This window comes from Tachysurus fulvidraco, chromosome 5 (assembly GCF_022655615.1).
Source record: "Tachysurus fulvidraco isolate hzauxx_2018 chromosome 5, HZAU_PFXX_2.0, whole genome shotgun sequence".
NCBI classification, from domain to species: domain Eukaryota; kingdom Metazoa; phylum Chordata; class Actinopteri; order Siluriformes; family Bagridae; genus Tachysurus; species Tachysurus fulvidraco.
Window position 1 is genome coordinate 23,938,561 of NC_062522.1, and position 20,353 is coordinate 23,958,913.

Here is a 20,353-nt window from a genome sequence, read left to right on the forward strand (position 1 = left end):
AAGGTATCTTTAGATTATATAAAGTTAGTAATTAAATGGTACCGGGAACTAAATGTGTAGTTTGACACAAAATATTGCATTGTGAATTGTGTGAATGTGGGTTAATATGTTTCCATTCAATTTCAATTTAATTCAATTCTGTTTATTTGTATAGCACTTTTAACAATTCCCGTTGTCTCAAAGCAGATTTACAGAAGTATAGAAAAAGAAGAGAGAGAAAAAGAAATAAATATATAATAATAAGAAGAAAAAACAAGGATAAAATAAATTATTTAATATAAACAATTAAAGTTTAAAAGTAATTTAAAAAATATTAACTTAAAATTTAAAATACTATATATCTATATGGTTTGTAATCATAGACTACACAGTATTAATGATGGTAATCTCAGTTGTTTAACTTGCTAGATTCAACGACATAAACAACCTCTGCATGTCCTGTTTAACATTCACAATTATTGTTCTCTCCTAATGGTATGAATTTCATTGCAGCTTTTGTCAACTAGATAACCAACCTGTTAACCATGAACTGTTTTTATTACGTTACGTTATGCATTTGTTTTGCCTTAGTGATAATTTTCTTACTTTTCCACATTTTTAACAAGCTTAATTGGATGATGCAGCAGTTAAACAATCTAACGCAGGATTTAGCTGTTGGCTAGCATTTCATATCAGTGAGCCTAGCCATAAGCTAGCTTTTTTTATTATCTAAAAATAGCAGTGCACAGCTCTTGTTCTGGGAAGTATACACTCACGCCAAGAAAACAAGGCTGGACAGACATAAAGGTTTTTCCCGTTCAGAGATGTTAAGCCAAGTTAGATTGTTCTTAGATTGCCTTCAGCAAATGGAGGGTGACCGTAAGAAGCCATGTGGTTTCAGCAGCCTTGCCTTGTTAAAGGAAGACTTCCAGCACCAGAGGGTGTGTGTGTGTGCACATCAATGGACATATTGAATCTTTCCAGCAGTGATTTATTCTGTCTGAAGTCTTAGTCTTAATTGAACAACCAGTTCAATGAGTCTCGTTAATAAACCCAGTTAATCCAGGAGACATGACATGTTGAGGTTTTTTAGACATTGATTATGTTTGCATGCATGGAATGTATTGGAATTACATCTGACATTGTGCACTCTAACTTCATAGCTATTTTTTACATTTCAAATTCATTGCAGAATTACAAAGGCACAAATTGTTACTTGCAATGTACTGCTCACGAAGACTGATACTGATATAGTATTGAATAACATACTCATAAGTTTCATACCAAATTCAGTCCATAGTTGACATATCTGAACTGTCTTCCTAGTGGCCTACTTGCAGAATGAAGAACAACTATGCTCTTTGATTTTAAACTGTTTTAGCAATTACAGCATTCCATTGTCAGTTATAAGCTGGTGAATTTTCGAGAGTTCGAGAGATTCAATAATCCCCTGCCAAGTCAAGTCAAGTGAACTCCTGTTTACTGTTTGTTGCCCATTACATAGATTTCCTGTATTTCCTGTATATCCCTCATTTTGCAGCTTACACATGTATACTCATATTATATAAAACTCATACTTGTATACTTGTATAATATAAAAACAAGATGAGGAAACCTCTTCTAGACTGCGTAGCTAATTAACAGTTTTTGCTAAAATGACACAAAGAGGGCACTAAAATAATTGACTGAATGTAACCCCCCCCCCCCCAAAAGTCTCACTTTACAGAAACTCACTTTACTTTTTTTTGATAATGAGCTCTATTAATTACTAATATAACTTTGTATATAGTGATTTCTAACTGTAGTTACAAAACATGTCCTGTTAATTTCATTTCATGGGACAGTGAGAAACCAATATATTTGTTTTTATTTTGGTTCCTGATGTCGGTGTAAAATAAGTATATATACCATCATAAACCCTGCAACACAATCATGTCTGCAAATTATTCAAATAAATTTCTAAGCATTGGCAATGTGTAGTTTTTGATTTCAGTGGTTTTCTATGAAATTTACTCTTTACTCTCAGATGCAATTCAAAAATATTGACATGAATAATAAAACCAGGCCCATTGTGAGTTTTAGCCTCTAGTAATCAATCAGGTATGCCATGAAATATTTTACTCAGCTCTGTTTATTTTTCTTTGCTTTAAATAATGTGAGAGGTGAATGTGCCTGTATACGCACAAAAAAGGTTTCTATCTGTAAATAATGTACTTTTATGTCATAAAAGTCATTGTCAGTTACAGATTTTGGTTAATAATCAAGAAAAAACCCTGGAAACAGGCAGATTTTCTTAACTAGCATTGTCTATAATCATGTTTTCTTGACTAACAAGAGTTAACAACAAATTCCTCGTATGTGAAAACATACTTGGCAATAAAGACCAATTCTGATTCTGATTTACTGCAGTGTTGTCAATTAACTCCTCTTGCTAAGTTTTATGTTTAAAAATGTTTTTTTTTTTTAAGTTACTGCATTGTATGAAGTCTTATCATCACACAGTTTGTTTTTCCTTAGATTGCCACTACTACATCCAGATGGCTGTCATTTCATGTAGTCTGTTCATTAGTGCCTTTGCATAGTATCACATGGTATTGGAGGTTGGAATAAGAGCAGTTTTCATAAGCATATGTGCAAAATGAGCAAAGTTTTAGGCTGATAGCAATATAAAAATTGATACATCCCTATATCATACAATATGTCAAAGCTGTGGGTTTAACCTGCTGTAGCCCACTACAAGCCCCTTTTAAGATTACATTAAGAGCTTCAGAATGACTAATGTATGAGTGCTAAGGTTTTATGTTTTTTTTTCTTCACAGAAGCTGTCTCAGTATGACTTTCTTTAAAGCTCTTATAGAAGGGGGACAACGATTCATGCATATTACTTTTCTTCAACAGAAGGAAAATCTCAGAGGATGGCACCCTGCGGATTTTCAATGTGAGTGAGTCAGATGCAGGTAGATACACATGTGTGGCACGCAACCTGTTCGGTGTGGCTAGCAGCACAGGAAGCCTGGTGGTCAAAGGTACAATTCCACAAAATAACCCACTACTCTTTGTCTTCCACTTGTCTAAGAAAAGTGACAGCAAAATATGACTAAGCCAAGCGTGAAATTGTTAATGAAATATATAGTTGTTTTATGTCACTGCCAGCTTTGACAGTGCTATAACTCATCCATGTTTTTCTCAGTTGTGAATCATTGGTCAAATCAGTAGCATGAGGAAAACCTCTGCCATCTGTAGGAATGAGAGCAGAATGTTTTTCCCTGTTTCCTGCTTCTAAATAGTTTGGTTAAATTTTAAAAAGCATAAATTTATGTTCTATATTTCTTTTTGGTTTCTATAAACTTAATTTTAAAGTTTAAAAAAGAAATGCAAATGAACACGTGATGACTTATTAAAGTAAAAAATTGTACCAATAAAACATTACTTCTCACAACATCTGCCCCATGTTCCATGTGCAGCTGTCTCAGTCCTGTTAATCAAAGAAATACTGACAGCAGTACAGATACACCACAGCTGCACTTTTATTCTGTATTTTATCAAAAAACATGTCTTTTTGAGTGACAAGGGCTTTGTAATTGTTTATTCAGCAGTGTCAAATTCTTTATATTGGTAAACAATTTGCCCCTTGTTGACTGATAACAGCACACACACACACACACACACACACACACACACACACACACACACACACACACACACACACACACACACAATTTTTTATTTTTCCATCAAGCAAAGTAGAAGTATTGCAGAATACAGAAAACAAATCATATCAATATTAATAATGGGTATATAAATAGTAGCACCTTTTCCATGTGACAGCTGATAATGTGTCACAACCAGGAAGGAAGGAGACAGACCCGTATGCAGGATAGCTTCAAATGAAAGGGGTTTAATAAATAATAAAGACAACACAGTAAAAGATGATAACTAAAACAATAAAAATTACAACACTTAACAATGACTAACTGTAACTAATGATTCTGCGCTGCCGTCAGCAACGTGGCTCACTTAAATACAAAAGACAATGAGACACAATTAGGAACAGGTGTGGAGAGGAACAGGGAGGAACAGACGAAGGCGGGGCAGACACGTGACGAGGAATATAAACAAAGGCACATGGCCAAAAGTCCGGGCTGAGTCCTGACACAATGTCAGCGGATACTTCACACTAAAGTTTAGTGAATAAACTACTGCTGGTAATACTATAGATAAGTCCTAGGATGCCATATATGAAGACCAAAAGTCTATTCTGTAATTTTATTGAGGAATGGCAGGTAATCTAGTCATGAAGTCTTCCCTTAAGGATATAATCAAATGTGCAGCCAACACTTTGTGATCCTTTGTGATCATACCAACCATTGAGAATGTGGGGTAGAGGTTTTATGGTTTGATGCAGGCATTGGGGGATAAGAACTAGAAGTCCAGACTGAGAGATTGAGTCTGGGGAGGACCTAGATATAACCTACACATTTCAGAATATCCTCACTGAGTGTAGTGTTTAAACAGAATGAATTATACACAGCATGATAGGGAAACTTGGGAAAGACATGCCAGTTTCCACTGTCATTTCAGTACAGCCCAGTGTTGTTGGTGTTTGTATAAATACACACAAACACACACATGCAAATGTTTGTCTTACTATCCTCATGAGGACTTTCCATTGACATACACTACCTACAAAATAAGTTTGTAGACACCTGGCCATAACACTCATGTGCTTTGTGAAAATTCTATTCCAAATTTAGTCCCCCTTTTATGATTTAAATTATCTACCACCATTCTAACTCACCTGGGAAGTATTTTCATTAGATTTGCAATATGGCTGTCTTATTCCACCAGAGCATTAGTGAGATCAGGCACTGCTGTTGGATGATGAGGTCTGGCATGTAGTTGATGTTCCAATTCGTCCCAAAGATTTCAGTTGGGTTGAGCAGGGTTTGTGCGGGTCACTTCACAGACCTTCTTTTGACCTCTTAATTCCAATGAAGGAAAATTGTGTACTTTGTCAACAGTTTGGGGAAGTCCCACATTGAGAAGTGATCATCTGGTGTCTACAAATGTTTGGCCATATATAAATGTACACATTTATACAGCTAGTTAATGCTACAATGCTCTGATAAACTTAAATGTAAACATAAAATTAACATTACGGGGGTGTTGTTGTAAATGAAGATTTCGAAAAGCTATTTATCCTAGATGTTGGCTGTACATTTGATTATATCCTTGAGGGGAAAAAAAGACAGTTTTCCTGCAGGGACCAGGCAAATGTGCCCATAAAATTTCCCCCTCCAACACACACACACATACACACACACACACACACACACACACACACACACACACACACACACACACACACACACACACACACACACACACATCTGAATACTTATTTCCTAATAATATTGCCAGAACTGAGATCATGATGTGATCTAGATACAGCCTCTTGCAGACCCTTGCTTCTCTTCATTAGTTGTTGTTACTAAACATGCACATAATTACACATCATTATTCATATAGAAAATCGGACCATAAGTCATCACTTCAAGAATGTTTGAAGAATCGAAACGATGTTTAAAGAAAAGGTTCACCATTTGTTAACATTTACCTGACCTGAGACTAATGACTCAGTTTATTATTGGTGTGACATAACTTCCCATTCAGACTGTAGACCTAATAAAAAAGGTTTATAGTTTATAGTAATCTAGTAGAACAGAAAGGAAAATCAAAGTAATTTTTTTTTCAAACAGAACCAACCAAAATTACTGTTCCTCCACTGAGTATGGATGCCACGGTGGGTGAGAGCATTGTTCTGCCATGCAGGGTGTCCAGAGACTCCAACATGGACCACATCTTCAAGTGGTTCTTCAACGGGAAACTTGTCGATTTCAGCCGCCATGAACACTTTGAGATGATTGGAGGGGTACGTCTCTAAAGATAGATATCCGACACTCTCTGAGTGTCTGAGTGCCATAATGCTTTTAAATGCTATGCAGGTTCTTTCTTGAAAGCTTCTTATTTAAAATAAAGCAAGGCTGTTGTGCAGCTGTGGCTACTAAAATCTCAAGACCTCCCAATGCATTTTTGTAGCTCTGTTTTTTCTAAGGGATGTGATAAGGGATGTGAAAAAACAAGAGCCCTACCTGGCTGCTCAGTGAGTGAAAAAGCACAAATATGTCTGATTACAGTATTTAATCCAAACATTAGACATGAAAAAGTCTTTCCATGCAAGAAGTCATTCAATTTTATTTCCTGCTCATAATCAAAAAGTGTGGACTTGCACATCAGAAAAGTAATCTGAGACATCTTGATTAGCTTTTGGTGATGCATTTAACAGTATTTTGTTACTATGGCTGTCTGGCCTTTGTTTCTTAAACTCACTGAAGAACAGAAATAACCATCACAGTAAAAAATAGTGGTATGATGTATGGTTCTATATGGAGATTCTTGTACTGAGTGTCTGTGTTGTTACTAAAATATCAAGTATCCATCACAAAATGTAAAATAATGCCTAAGGAATACATTACAAAATCATGTCTAAATCTGTGGTAGTGAGCACTTCTCCTTTGCCAAGGTAAACAAGACCATGGCAGCCTTTTGTGTACAGTCGTAGATCTTTGAGTTCAGTTCATGAAAAACGGGGCCAAAAACAAAAGTGTTGTGTTTATAATTTTGTTCAGTATATATTTAAAAACATAAAATAAATGCACTTATTTCGTGTTTTGTATTGGGTTGTAATAAAGTGTTCCCTTTCAAGGAAACTTGATGCCGTGTCATGGCTTGACATTATAGAAACACTTATTCATGAAAGCGTTGTCTGAAACTATTGTGAAAGCATACAAATCTGTTAGCTTATGGTGGAGCAGAGCATGCCAGCAACACGGTAAGTGGGCATATACATCACATAACTACATCTACTTTGTCTTCAGGAGGCACTCTGTGTATGATTTGGTGTCAGTGACTGTTTTATCCATGACTTACAGGTTCAAGATGCTAGAGCTTACATTTTAAGTCTCAAATCAGAACTGAAGACTGGTTTGTGACAATCAATCTGATGGACACATATTTTCACATAAGCATCTTCCAGAGCACAGGAGAATTCTCAGATTCCATTTAAGAGGAAAAGCGCACCAGTATCACATTCTCCCTTTTGGCCTAGCTTGTCTCCAGGTACTTCAATTAAGTGCACGGATACTGCCCTGGCTTCTATTCATCTCCAGCGAATAAATGTACTTAATCATATAGATGATTGGCATATATTATGCCAGTCAGAAAATATGGCATCCAGACATCAAGAGACTCTGATCTCTAAGCCGAGGTTGGAGACCATATAGAATAGTAGGGCTCCTTCTATGGGAAATTTATATCCTATAAATGGAGGCTATTTTTTACCTCTGGTGCAATCAGCACCAACAGGACCAGTCTATTGCTTCATTGGAACAGTGCTGGAATTTCTGTAGACATGCTTATTACATGGCAGCCATTGCTGTATCAAGCAACATTTTGGGAGCTTCCATGGGAAGGAACCTCCTGGTCTTTCGAATTCTGTGCAGTTCCAGGCAGTTGAGGCGGTCCTGGAGAGGCTGTTATAAGCCTCTGAGAAGTTTCTGACCCAAAAGCCAGTTCTACACTTAGCCTTGATACTGTATCTCTAAACAGAATAGGGGACTTACAGCCCCTGCCATCTTGAGTTTGCTCCAGGTGTGGTTAAGGCTATTTTGCAAGGTGAGATATGTTCCTAAGGTGCCCACTACAGCTGTTTGTCTGGTCATCTTGCAGGCCTTCTGTCCTCCACCCAATGAGAAGCAAGAGAGACTGTACCTGCTATGCTAGTTTCATGCTTCAAGCATATGGCATGAGTCCACTTCCCTTAGTCTGCTTTGGCTGCTGCTTGAAAGGCAATCCAGTCTCCAAGCAGCACCTGATGCTTTGGTTAGTGGAGGCTATTACGCAGTTCTATGAGGTGCAATGGCATGCCTTTGCCTCTAGGCATTTGTGCTCATTGTGAGCATTGTGCATTTGTGAGCTTTGAAGTGAAAGACTTTGAAGTCTATTGATGGTTCACACTGGTTCACTAGGTTACAGACTTACATTTACAGCATTTGGCAGACCCCCTTATACAGAGCGACGTACGTAAGTGCTTAAATCTCTAACATTGAATACATTAATGCTGGTTCACTAGGTTACATACTTAAGATACCATGAGTTTAAAACATTAACAAGTTAATGAAAAAGTGTCAAAGTTTTTTTTATTTTATTTTATTTTTTTTATTATTTAAATGCAAAAGATAAGGAAAGAAGTGCTAGTTGAAGTGTTTCCTGAATAAGTAGGTCTTCAACCGCCGCTTGAAAATAGCCAGTGACTCAGCTGTCCGGACCTCTAGGGGAAGTTCATTCCACCACCTTGGTGCCAGAACAGAGAAGAGTCTTGTAGTATACTTGCCTCTTACCCTGAGAGATGGTGGAACCAGTCGAGCAGTGCTGGTAGATCGGAGGTTGCGGGGTGCAGTGTGAGGAATGATGAGGGCTTTGAGGTAAGACAGAGCTGGTCCATTTTTGGCTTTGTAGGCCAGCATCAGTGTTTTGAATCAGATGCGTGCAGCTACTGGAAGCCAGTGGAGGGATCGCAGCAGCGGGGTGGTATGTGAGAACTTTGGCAGGTTGAAAACAAGCCGGGCAGCTGCATTTTGGATCATTTGCAGAGGACGGATTGCGTTCATACGTAGACCTGCCAGCAGTGCATTGCAGTAATCCAGTCTAGAAATGACAAGAGACTGAACAAGTACCTGAGCAGTCTGTGTGGACAAAAATGGCCGAATCCTTCTAATGTTGTAGAGAAGAAAGCGACATGAGCGAGTCACATTAGCAACATGAGAGGAAAAGGACAGTTGATTGTACACGGTTACCCCAAGGTTGCGAGCTGTGGCTGAAGGGGAGATCAGATCGTTGTGCAAGGATATATCAAGATCAGACTTAGCTTACCAAGAGCCTAAAATTCTGTTTGTAGATGCATTTTTTAAAACACGCAAACTAGCAAAACAAGCACTAGTTTAAATGTTTCAGGAAATGGTAGGTCTTCACCATTTTTGAAGATAGCCAGTGACTCGCATATAGGGGAAGGTCATTCCACCACATTGTTGCCAGAACAGAAAAGGGTCTTGATGTATACATTACCCGAAGAGATTGTAGGACTAGTCAAGCAATGCTAGTAGATCAATGGGTGTGAGGTGCAGTGCAAGGGGTGATAAGAGCTTTGAGGTTAGAGGGTGCTGGTCGATTTTTGGCTTTAAACCCACCGGAACCCAGTGGAGGGAAAGTGCTTGGGTGGTGTGGTTGAACTTAAGCATGTTGAAAAGAAGTCGTGCAGCTATAATTTGGATCAGTTGCAGAGGATGAATAGTTTTCATTGATGGACCTGAAATGACAAGAGACTGAACAAGCTCCCAAGCAGCCTGTGTGAATAAAAATGGCCAGATCCTTCTAATATTGTAGAGAAGCAACCTACATAAGCATGCAACAGCTGATTGTTCATGCTTACCCCAAGGTTGTGAGCAGTGGATGAAGGGGAGATTGTTGTGTAGGGATAATGGAAAATCCTGAACTGGGAAATTATCTTGGATGACCAGTAGTTTTGATGGGATTTAGTTTCAACAGATGAGCTGTCATCCATGATGATACAGTATGTCTGCCAGACATGGCAGAAGCCATGGTATCTGAGGGAGTTAAGGAGACTGTAATCATAATAGCAGTGGTAAGAAAACTACACCAGGTTACGTATGTAACCCGGTTCCCTGAGAGGGGAACGAGACGCTGCGTCAGTGCTGACGCTATGGGAATGCTTCTTTGAGGAAGTTGTGTCTGAAGCTCTGTGTGCACACACGCCATTTAATGGCTCGGAAAGGACACGTGACGGAGTTAATTACTCGCCAGTAAGTCCATATAAGGGCATCTACGTCACGCTGCTCCAGCTCTCTTTGTCTGAAGGAAGCGCGAACGGATGCCTGGGGCGTGGCCAGCAACGCAGCGTCTCGTTCCCCTCTCAGGGAACCGGGTTACATACGTAACCTGGTGTAGTTCCCTTTCGAGGGAACTCGACGCTGCGTCAGTGCTGACGCTATGGGAATGCCAATACCCACGCCGCCACGCACCAGTCGATGACTGCGCCAGAGGCCGTGAGAGAGCACGAGCAGACTGGGAACAGCACATCATAGGCCCCGCAGTACCTGGGACCCTGGAGTGGGGTCCAAGTCCAGGTCATAGAATCTGATAAAGGTGTGCGGAGAGGACCATCCTGCCGCAGCACAAATATCTTCAATGGGGACACCCCTGGCCAAGGCACTGGATGAGGCGATACCCCTAGTGGAGTGGGCCCTGATGCCAAGAGGTGAGGCATGACCGCGCACCTCATAGGCCTGAGTAATGGCCTCCACCACCCAGTGCGCCAGGCGCTGTTTGGAAACTGGATTACCCCTATTCCGGCCCCCAAAACAGACAAAAAGGGCAGAGGAGTTACGCCACGAGCTAGAGCGGTGGACGTAAGTCCTCAGGGCCCTTACCGGGCAAAGCAAGTGCAGCCTCTCCTGCCGCGCTGACTCATGGGGCGGGGGACAGTAGGCTTGCAGGATGATTGGACATCCCGCCATCCTGGGCACCTTAGGGACATATCCTGGCCTGGGGTGCAGGATAGCCTTGGACATACCGGGGGCAAACTCTAGGCAGGCGGGGGCGATCGACAAAGCCTGCAAATCCCCGACTCTCCTGAGAGAGGCCAAGGCAAGAAGCAGGGCAGACTTCAGGGTCAGAAACTTCTCAGAGGCTGACTCCAAGGGCTCAAAGGGGGCTTCCAACAGCCCCTCCAGGACCACGGAGAGGTCCCAGGAAGGAAGGCGTGGCCTAGAGGAAGGCCTCAGCCGCCTGACACCACGCAGAAAGCGAGAGACCAAAGGGTGCCTACCCAAGGAGGCCCCAAGGACCGGTTCGTGGTTCGCGGCAACTGCGGCCACGTACACCTTTAGAGTAGAAGGGGACAGGCCCCGAGAAAAGCAAGACTGCAGGAACTCCAGCACTGTACCAACCGGGCAGTGAACTGGATCCTGAGAGTGCTCGTCACACCAGAGGCGGAAAAGCCTCCACTTCAGAGCATACAGTTTCCTAGTGGAGGGAGCCCTAGCATTCAGCAGAGTCTCTGTCACCTCAGTTGAGAGGCCTGCGTCTAGGAGCTGGTCCCCCTCATCTCGGGGCGGGGGTGATGAATTGCCCCCTGCGCCTGAGAGAGGAGATCCCTCCTGACGGGAACCTCCCATGGAGTGCCGTAAAGGAGGGACACTAGGTCCGTGAACCAAACCCGAGAGGGCCAACGGGGGGCAACTAGGAGAAGGTTGACCCGGTCGTGGCGCACTCTGGCTAGGACTTGCGGGAGCAGAGCTACCGGGGGAAAGGCGTACAGACGGAGCCTCGGCCACGTCCATACCAGGGCATCCAGGCCCAACGGGGCCGGGTGAGAGAGGGAGAACCACAGCGGACAGTGGGTCGACTCCTCTGAGGCGAACAAATCCACTTCCGCCCGGCCGAAAATCTGCCAGATTTGCTTCACCACGTGAGGGTGAAGACGCCACTCCCCGGGCCTTAGCACCTGCCTCGACAGGAAGTCTGCCTCCCGATTTACACGCCCTGGGATAAAAACCGCTCTTAGCGAAAGAAACCTGGTCTCTGCCCAGAGCAAAATCTGCCACGCCAACCTGAACAGGGGGCGTGAACGCAGACCGCCCTGATGGTTGATATAGGACACCACCGCGGTGCTGTCTGTTCGCACTAGGACATGACAGCCCTCCAGGTGCGGGAGAAAGTGTTGCAACGCTAGGAACACAGCCCTCATCTCCAGGCAATTTATGTGCCATGAGAGACAGGGGCTCTCCCATAGACCCTGGGCCGGGCGGCCATCTAAGGCTGCGCCCCAGCCCGAAAGCGAGGCGTCCGTCGAAAGAGTCCTGCGACGGTGACACGCCCCTAGAATGGGACCCAAGGCCAAGAACCGGGGTCTTTTCCACATAAGGAGGGTACGAAGCCCACGGCGCGTAACCCGTATAACCCTGAGGGGATGCCTGCGAGGATAAAAGCCCGCCCCCTTGAGCCAGAGCTGGAATGGCCTCATGTGAAGCAGACCCAAAGGAATAACGTTGGCTGCTGCTGACATGAGTCCGAGCACCCTCTGTGCCTCGGCAACAGAGAGGCTGCGGCCTAGCCGAATAGCTTTCACCGCCGACAAGATGGAGGCCACCCGGGTGGGAGACAGATGTGCCCGCATCGTGGTGGAGTCCCAAACCACCCCCAGAAAGGTGGTTCTCTGAGAAGGAGAAAGCACACACTTTCCTGGGTTCAGCCTGAGTCCTAAGGACCTCATGTGGGCAAGCACAGCATCTCGATGCCTGGCTGCCATAGCCTCCGACTGGGCAAGAATGAGCCAGTCGTCCAGGTAGTTCAGTACACGGATGCCCTGGAGACGCAATGGTGCCAGGGCAGCATCTATGCACTTCGTGAACGTGCGTGGTGAAAGGGCTAGGCCAAAAGGAAGGACACGATACTGGTACGCTTCGCCCCCGAAAGCGAACCTGAGGAACTTCCTGTGCTCCGGCAGAATGCTTATGTGGAAATAAGCATCCTTGAGGTCGATCGTGACAAACCAGTCCTCGGACCTGATCTGGGACACGATCATCTTGAGCGTGAGCATCTTGAACTTGTAAGTCTTCAGAGTACAGTTCAGAGCCCGCAGGTCCAGAATCGGACGCAGCCCCCCGTCCTTCTTGGGAACAACAAAATATCGGCTGTAAAAGCCGGAGTCCCGCTCTGGGAGGGGAACATGCTCTATGGCCCCTTTCTCCAGAAGTGAGAGGAGTTCCTCCCGGAGGAACGCCGCCTGGTGCCCACCCACATTTGTGGGCAACACACCCTGGAAACACGGAGGACGTGAGGAAAACTGGATCCTGTACCCTCTTTCCACAGTATTCAGGACCCACTGAGACACCCCTGGCAGAAGTTTCCACGCTGCCAGGCTGCCTGACAGTGGCGTCAAACTTGTGCAGACCTCCCGGGCACCCTGAAACAGCGCACCGGCAGGCGCAAACCTGGGAAGATCTGAACAAGAAAGGGGAGCCGACACAGGCCCCACTGCCCCCCGAAACGACAAAGGCGGCGGGGCTGGCAGTAGGGGGAGCGTCTCTGAATAGGGTGCTCCCAGGAGCCCCTGCCCTCGGGCATCAGGACTCCTTCATGGCCCGCTTGGCTGAGAGGACAGACCTAAGGTCCTCTCTCACCGGACGGGTCCGGGTCCGGGCATGTGAACCGGCCTCCCTAGTTTTAGACGGGGGGGCTCGGGCCGCCACACTAGCTCTTCTCACTGCCCTGAGTGAGCTAGAAGGGGGGGGGGCGGCTAGATGATGGCCCAGGCTGCTCCCCGCGGCGAGGGAGAAACTCCTTGAACGCCGCTGACTGGCGTTCCACCTCCTGATGCCTGTCGACGACAGTACTAACTGCGTCGCCGAATAAGCCCTGAGGTGAAACTGGGGCGTCCAGGAGAAAGGACTTATCCTTCTCCCTTATGCCTGTCAAATTAAGCCACAAGTGCCTCTCCGCGGCAACCAGCGCAGCCATAGTATGGCCTATAGAGCGGGCCGTCTGCTTCGTGGCACGGAGCGCGAGATCAGTGGCGCGGCGGAGCTCGGACACCGCCTGAGGTCCCAGCCCTTCACCGCCATCCAGCTCTGCTAGCAGATCAGCCTGGTAGGCCTGCAAGACCGCCATGGTGTGCAGCGCTGCACCCGCTTGACCCGCTGCCTCATAGGCCTTACCCACAATGGCCGAAGTGGTCCTACATGGCTTGGATGGAAGGGCAGGTTTTCTCCATGCGGGCGATGCAGGGGAGAGATAACTGGCTAGCGTCTCTTCAACCCTCGGCATCGTCCTATACCCGTGGTCTTCAAGCCCATTAATGGCTGAATAGTCTGACATGGCTGGAGAAAATACACGCGCCGAAAAGGGATTTTTCCAAGACCTCGATACCTCAGTATGGAGGTCTGGAAGAAATGGCAGACGCCTGCGTGCAGGTGGCTGACGGCCTGAAGTGAGAAAGCGGTCGTCCAGCTTAGAATGGGCGACACCAACTACCTCCTCAGGCCAATCTAAATTCAGCTTCTCAACAGCCCGAGTTATTACCTCGAGGAGCTCCTCGAACGCGACTGATTGCGTCGACCGTTCTGAGGTGGAAAGCCCCTCCCCTTCGACATCGAGCTCCTCAGAGCCGGATGCGGAAAGCAGCATGCTCTCTTCCGGGTTGGGAGAAATCGCAGCGCGAGCTCCCGAACGCGAAACCGAGCGATCGGAGTCAGGGGAGAGGGCAAGAGAAAGGGGAACACCCGTCTCTTGCTCCGCCTCCGCTAACTCAACCTGGGAACCCCATGATTGAAGCCGCCGCGCTGCCTCGGCAGACGCAGGACCCGAACCACGAGGCGCAGCCGAAGCTGAAAACACAGCCAGGCGGGATCGGAGCGTGCGGAGAGGGAATCCCTCACAATGCACGCAGCCGGCTCCCTCGAGAGCCGACCGGGCATGCTCCTCTCCCAAACACACCACACAAAGAGAATGCGCGTCGTCCGCCGTGATAAAGCGGGGGCAAGGATGCACGCATCTCTTAAAGTGCTTAGACTGCAACATTTTGCCTAGTCTTTCCCTATTTTTTTTCTTTCTCTGCACTTGACGGACAGACAAACGACACACATACACAGAGCGCTTCCTGAAGACAAAGAAAGCTGGAGCAGCGTGACGTAGATGCCCTTATATGGACTTACTGGCGAGTAATTAACTCCGTCACGTGTCCTTTCCGAGCCATTAAATGGCGTGTGTGCACACAGAGCTTCAGACACAACTTCCTCAAAGAAGCATTCCCATAGCGTCAGCACTGACGCAGCGTCGAGTTCCCTCGAAAGGGAACCCAGGTGAGGATAAACAATTGCAAAGAGAGTGGGTATCGAGGGAGAAAATGAGCAGACCAAGAATTTATCCCTGGAGGACACCAGTTGAGAATCTGCATAGAGCAGATATCACTCCCCTCCATGATACCTGATATGAGTGACATTTCAGATAAAAAGCAACCCATTCCAATGAATTCCAAGACTCCTAAGGCTGGACAAGAGAGTCTTGTGGTTGACTGTATCAAATGCTGCCAGAAGATGTCAGCTTTGCTGATCAAGCCCATGTAGTTTCTTAGTGACAGCCAGAAGGTCACATATATTGTTTTAAAGCCAGATTATTTGGGATCTTGGAGGTTGTTCTGTGAGAGATAGAGAGACAGTTGTGACATTGGGTTTGGTGTTGGGATCAGTATCGGCATAGCATCAAGCATACGATGCAGTGGTTTCTTAAGTAGGGAACAAGATACTGCGTCACCTTGCCACATGTCTTAATAACCTCATTAATCAAATAGATTGGGGTGTTTTCTTAGAGAGCTTCAGACACTGCTTCCATGAAGAAGCATACCAATATTGTCAAGCCATGATGCAGTATTCCGTTCCCCTCTCTGGTTACATATTTAATCTAGTGTAGTTGAATAACCTAGTGTAGTTAAATGCTAGTGTAGTTACATACTTAATCTAGTGTAGCCTTATTTTCCTACAATTTGCCATTTACTGTAGTAGTTGATTTTTAATTATTTTTAAAAATATTGATTGACACAGCAGGTTCAAGAAGAATTTACAAATTTGGCAAAGTAATCTAGTTATCTAGTTATCTAGTAATCTAATTTAACTCAACTATGTCTTGTAATGCTCTTTTTTGTCCTCTCTAGGGAACATCTGGCGATCTCATGGTACGTAACATCAAGCTAAAACACACTGGGAAATTTGTGTGCATGGTCCATACTGTGATGGACAGTGTCTCGGCAGCAGCTGATTTGATTGTCAGAGGTACATATAGCTCCACAGATGTTCTACAACTCCAAACCCCATCCTATGTCTAAAACCGATACATGTATTACCTGTTTTTCCATGATGTTTCTGTTACAATGTTCCCAAACAGTGAACATTAAAACACTTTAAACTTTGTATGCTACAACCTGTTTGACAGATTAAATGTGTCTTTCCATAGATTACACAAGTCCCTCTAGCTGTTCTTCCAAAAATTACTTTCTTATTTGGTGTTATGTACAACATTTTCAAACCACTTGGTGAGCCCAGAACCTTTTGAGTAGGGATGGGGTCATGGTACAGCATATGAGCAGATGATAAGGCCAGTCAGAATAAAATTTTATTACTTTTCAGTGACTCTTCCCTCAAATCGGATCCAACCATGAGGAACCATCAAGTACACTATAGCTACAGTAACATAGATTTGTTTTATTTTTATTTATCACCTGCATTCACTCTTATTTTTTATAAATGAAAATAAAAGATAGTTTATGGTCCTGTCACATGAGCTCATGAAGGTTAAAATTATGTTTTTTTCTTCCTTAGGGCCCCCTGGTTGCCCTGAGCGAATTTTGGTGGGGGATGTCACTCCCTGGACAGTTCAGGTCTCATGGAGTCCCAGTCCTGACAATCACAGCCCTATAACACATTACATAGTGCAGGCCCGAAGTGTTTTCTCCATTGGCTGGCAGGCTGTAAAAACAGGTATACAGATCTTATAAAGATACATATTTACATGGCACTTACCTAAATAGTCACTGTGTAATATCTATGCCTTCTTCCAGCCACCAGAGGGAACCCTCTTCCGAATATTCAATAAATCAAATTATTGAACCACTTCCGGGTCTGCCCTCTTCTGGGTTGTTCAGATATTTAAGCAGTGTTATTCGAGAAGTATTGTTTCCTGATATTACATACCAATCCATTTGGTTTTGCAACCTTAGTCTGTGTATGACCTCGATTGTGGTTTTCCCGACTGTGATTATCTCTGCATTTTTTGGATTTGTTTGCCTATTTATTCTGACACTTTGGTTTTGACCTTTTACCTGTTTTTTGACACTGCTATTTGGATTATTGTTTTGGATTTGGCATTGTGGACCTTTATATCTTTCTCATTAAAATCCGCAAATGGATCTGAGATCCTCCACTTCGGGGCATTCATTACAGAATTCTACAATGGATCCAGTAGACATTTTGCAGCTCCAAGCTCTCATCATCCAACAAGGGAAAATGCTGCTAGCTTATCGGGAGCAAACTGCTGTGTTACTTGGACAAAACTGATTTTTGTTGGAGGAATGCCAACACCTTCATCAGATCCATCTGTATTTCTACTGTGGTAAATCCAATCACCCATGTGCAGCCTGTCTGGAGAAGACCTTATTCAGAGGCTCTAGGGTGGGCAGGTTCTCTAATTCTAATAGTCTATCTGTTCTTTTTAAAATACACCTTACTCATGCTACCCATTGTCTTACAGCCCTAGCAACAGTTAATTTGATTGACCACCAAGTCATTGAACAGTTTGCCCACCCCTCACCACCCCTCTCCACATCACTGTGGTTGACAATCCGCCCATTGGGGAGGGCTACATAAGGAAATTTCCTTTTATGTCACTTGTTCACCCGCTAACACGATCATCTTTGGCTTTCCATGGCCATGGGTTCACAACCCCATGTTTCCATGCCAGGACAAAGAGCTTATTCAATGGTTCCTTTACTGTAGGAACCACCAGCTTGTGTCTCACCAAACCTGGCCCTTTCTAACCACTTCGGTGGAGGGCCCAGTAAGTCACAAATTGAGACCCATTCCTCTGGAATACAATGACCTTCTAGAAGTGTTTAGCAAGGAATGGGCCACTGGACTCATACCTCACCAACTATGGGATTGCTCTATAGTCAAACTGCCTAATGTGATGCCCCCCAAAATCTGAATATACCCATTGTCCAACCCCAAAAACCAAACCATGAAGGAATACATTGACGAAGTCTTGGCTGCAGATTACATCCGTCCCTCTTGCTGTGGCAGACTTTTTCTTCATTGAAGAAATGGATGGAGGCCATGCATTGACTACACTGACCTAAACTCGGTTACAGTACACTACCAATTTCCTCTCCTATTAGTGCCTGCCACCCTCAAACAACTTTGGGAGGTATAAGTATTTCCTAAGTTAGATCTACGAAGCACTTTTAACCTCATCAGTGAAAGGAAAACTGACTTCCACACCACCAGGGGGCACACTGAATACTTAGTTATGCCATATGCACTAACAAATGTGCCAGCTGTGTTCCAGTCATTCATAAACTAAATCTTTAGAGATCCTCCTGAACGCTACATGTTTGCCCACATTGATGATATCCTCATCTACTCGGTGAACCTGGATGATCACATTTGACCGGTATGCACTGTGCTCTCCTGACTGCTAAAACATCAGGTATATGTGAACCCTGCTAAAAAAAAAAACAGCATTGCTAGTCAAGCATAAGCTATGTTTTGCATGCTGGGACCAGCTTGGGATGGTGGTATGCTGGTCCAGCATTAGGTGCTGGTTGCTGGTCTGCTGGCCGACCAGCCTAGGATGCTGGTGTGCGGGCCGAACAGCCTGGGATGCTGGTGTGCTGGTCAACATATGTTGTCTTTTGGATGCTAGTATAATCCCAGCAAGACCACAACAAAACCCATTTGTTACATATCACATTTCTTAGTGCATATTCATAGATAAATAAAGACCAAGACAATTTTCTAGAGAATTGCAATTCACTTTTTAATAAAGAGAAATATTCCTATAATTTACATGGCTTTCCTTCTTTATATATATATATATATATATATATATATATATATATATATATATATATATATATATATATATATATATATATAAAAACAGTGACAAGGACAATGACATTTGCCATCACACTGTAATTTACACACGTGCACAAATAACGTTACACAATATAACCTTTACAACACACATTTTTGTTCTTAGCTTCCGTTTTCTTTTTTAGAGAGTAAAAGGTAGTATGTGGTGGTGATGACCATGTTTTTTTAAGAGGTGCTACCTGGAGTCGTTTGCCTTTAGACAACTCCTGCTCTATGTCTTCTTTATTCTCTGAAAAATTATAGAAACAAAATAAGAAACAAAACTATATATCACTCATTTGTTTATATTGTGCAGTGAACGAGTTACGATAAAACAGCTACTGCTTAAGTTACATACCTTTAAGCATTAGTATTTGTGCCCTGAAGAAGTCTTGCTTCCATCGTACCCAATAAACCTGAGTTTGGTCAAACATGTCATAGTTAAAGTCCTTAATTTCACTAGTTAAAACAACTGTCCTGCAGCCGTCATCCAGGTACCTCACGTATGCAAACATTCTGATTCCCAGTGATCAGCAGATTCGTCGTGTAGAAGCAGAAGCTTTTTATTTACCCCAAAACAAAATCCTAATTACAGTGGCAAAAACATGATGATCTGGAACACATGCACTTATACTAATTTCGATAAACACTGTAAGGTATATAACGGGCATCACCAAATGGCGGACCGCGGTCCGGATCCGGACCGAGTGACGGGTCTGCCCGGACCCGTTAAAATTCTAATATTATCATATTAAGCATCTCCTTATTATAATCTAATATTATAAGATTATATAAGCTCTTTGATATTAATAAAAAGATAAATCTTTTGTTCATGTGCAGTTAATCTAGTTATTACGACAGGAGCGCCATCAAAAGCCAAGCCAAAAACAGTTCCATAGTTCTGTTCCACAGTTCTGTTCCATACTCCAGAGCAGAAGGTGGCAGTAATGCACCTAATTACTCTGGCAGGACAATTAAAATTCAAACTGCTGGCAGGACAGTTACATGCCCATTTCTCTCACTAGGAACGGAAGATGGAAAGGGACTAAGAAGAGGTGGAAAGGAGAGGGGAAAAAAGGGAGCTGCTCAAAGCTCTGCACTTTTCTTTTATTCAGTAAATTCTGCCCTGTTCTATTTTACTTGAAATGTTCTTTTGCCTAAGGTTCCTGTGTTATTAATGTAGTTAATGTTTAAAAAAGGGGCAGCTTAAAAGTCTTTTGTTTAATTTTTTTCTTAAAGATTAAAAGCACCTTTATTTTATTCAGAAGATTCTGAATGTTTTACATTACTTGAAATATAGGCCCTAAGTTCAGGCTGCTCAAAGCTGTGTTTGCAATTTTTATTTATTTTATTCAGAAGAAATTCAGTGTTTGTTGTCTGTTACTTGACATGTAGTAAAGACAACTACAGTATTGTTTTCCATTCAAGTGCCATACAAGTTCAGACTTTGAAAACACTTGAAATTTAACAATAAATTATATAGAAATGTAATAATGTTATAATTTAACAATAAATTACATAGAAATTCATACAAGCTTTAAAATAAATGTGCTGAA

General features: G+C 43.5%; 1 protein-coding gene across 1 annotated transcript in view; it reads left to right on the forward strand.

Moving 5' to 3' along the window:
- The window catches only part of LOC113643082 (contactin-4), a 162,804-nt gene that overhangs the window by 100,782 nt on the left and 41,669 nt on the right, over positions 1–20,353 (forward strand). The window contains exons 12-15 of the mRNA XM_047813108.1: positions 2,878–3,005; positions 5,739–5,911; positions 15,824–15,941; positions 16,488–16,646. Of these exons, the coding sequence (XP_047669064.1) occupies positions 2,878–3,005; positions 5,739–5,911; positions 15,824–15,941; positions 16,488–16,646 (578 nt within the window). The remainder of the gene's footprint in view (positions 1–2,877; positions 3,006–5,738; positions 5,912–15,823; positions 15,942–16,487; positions 16,647–20,353) is intronic.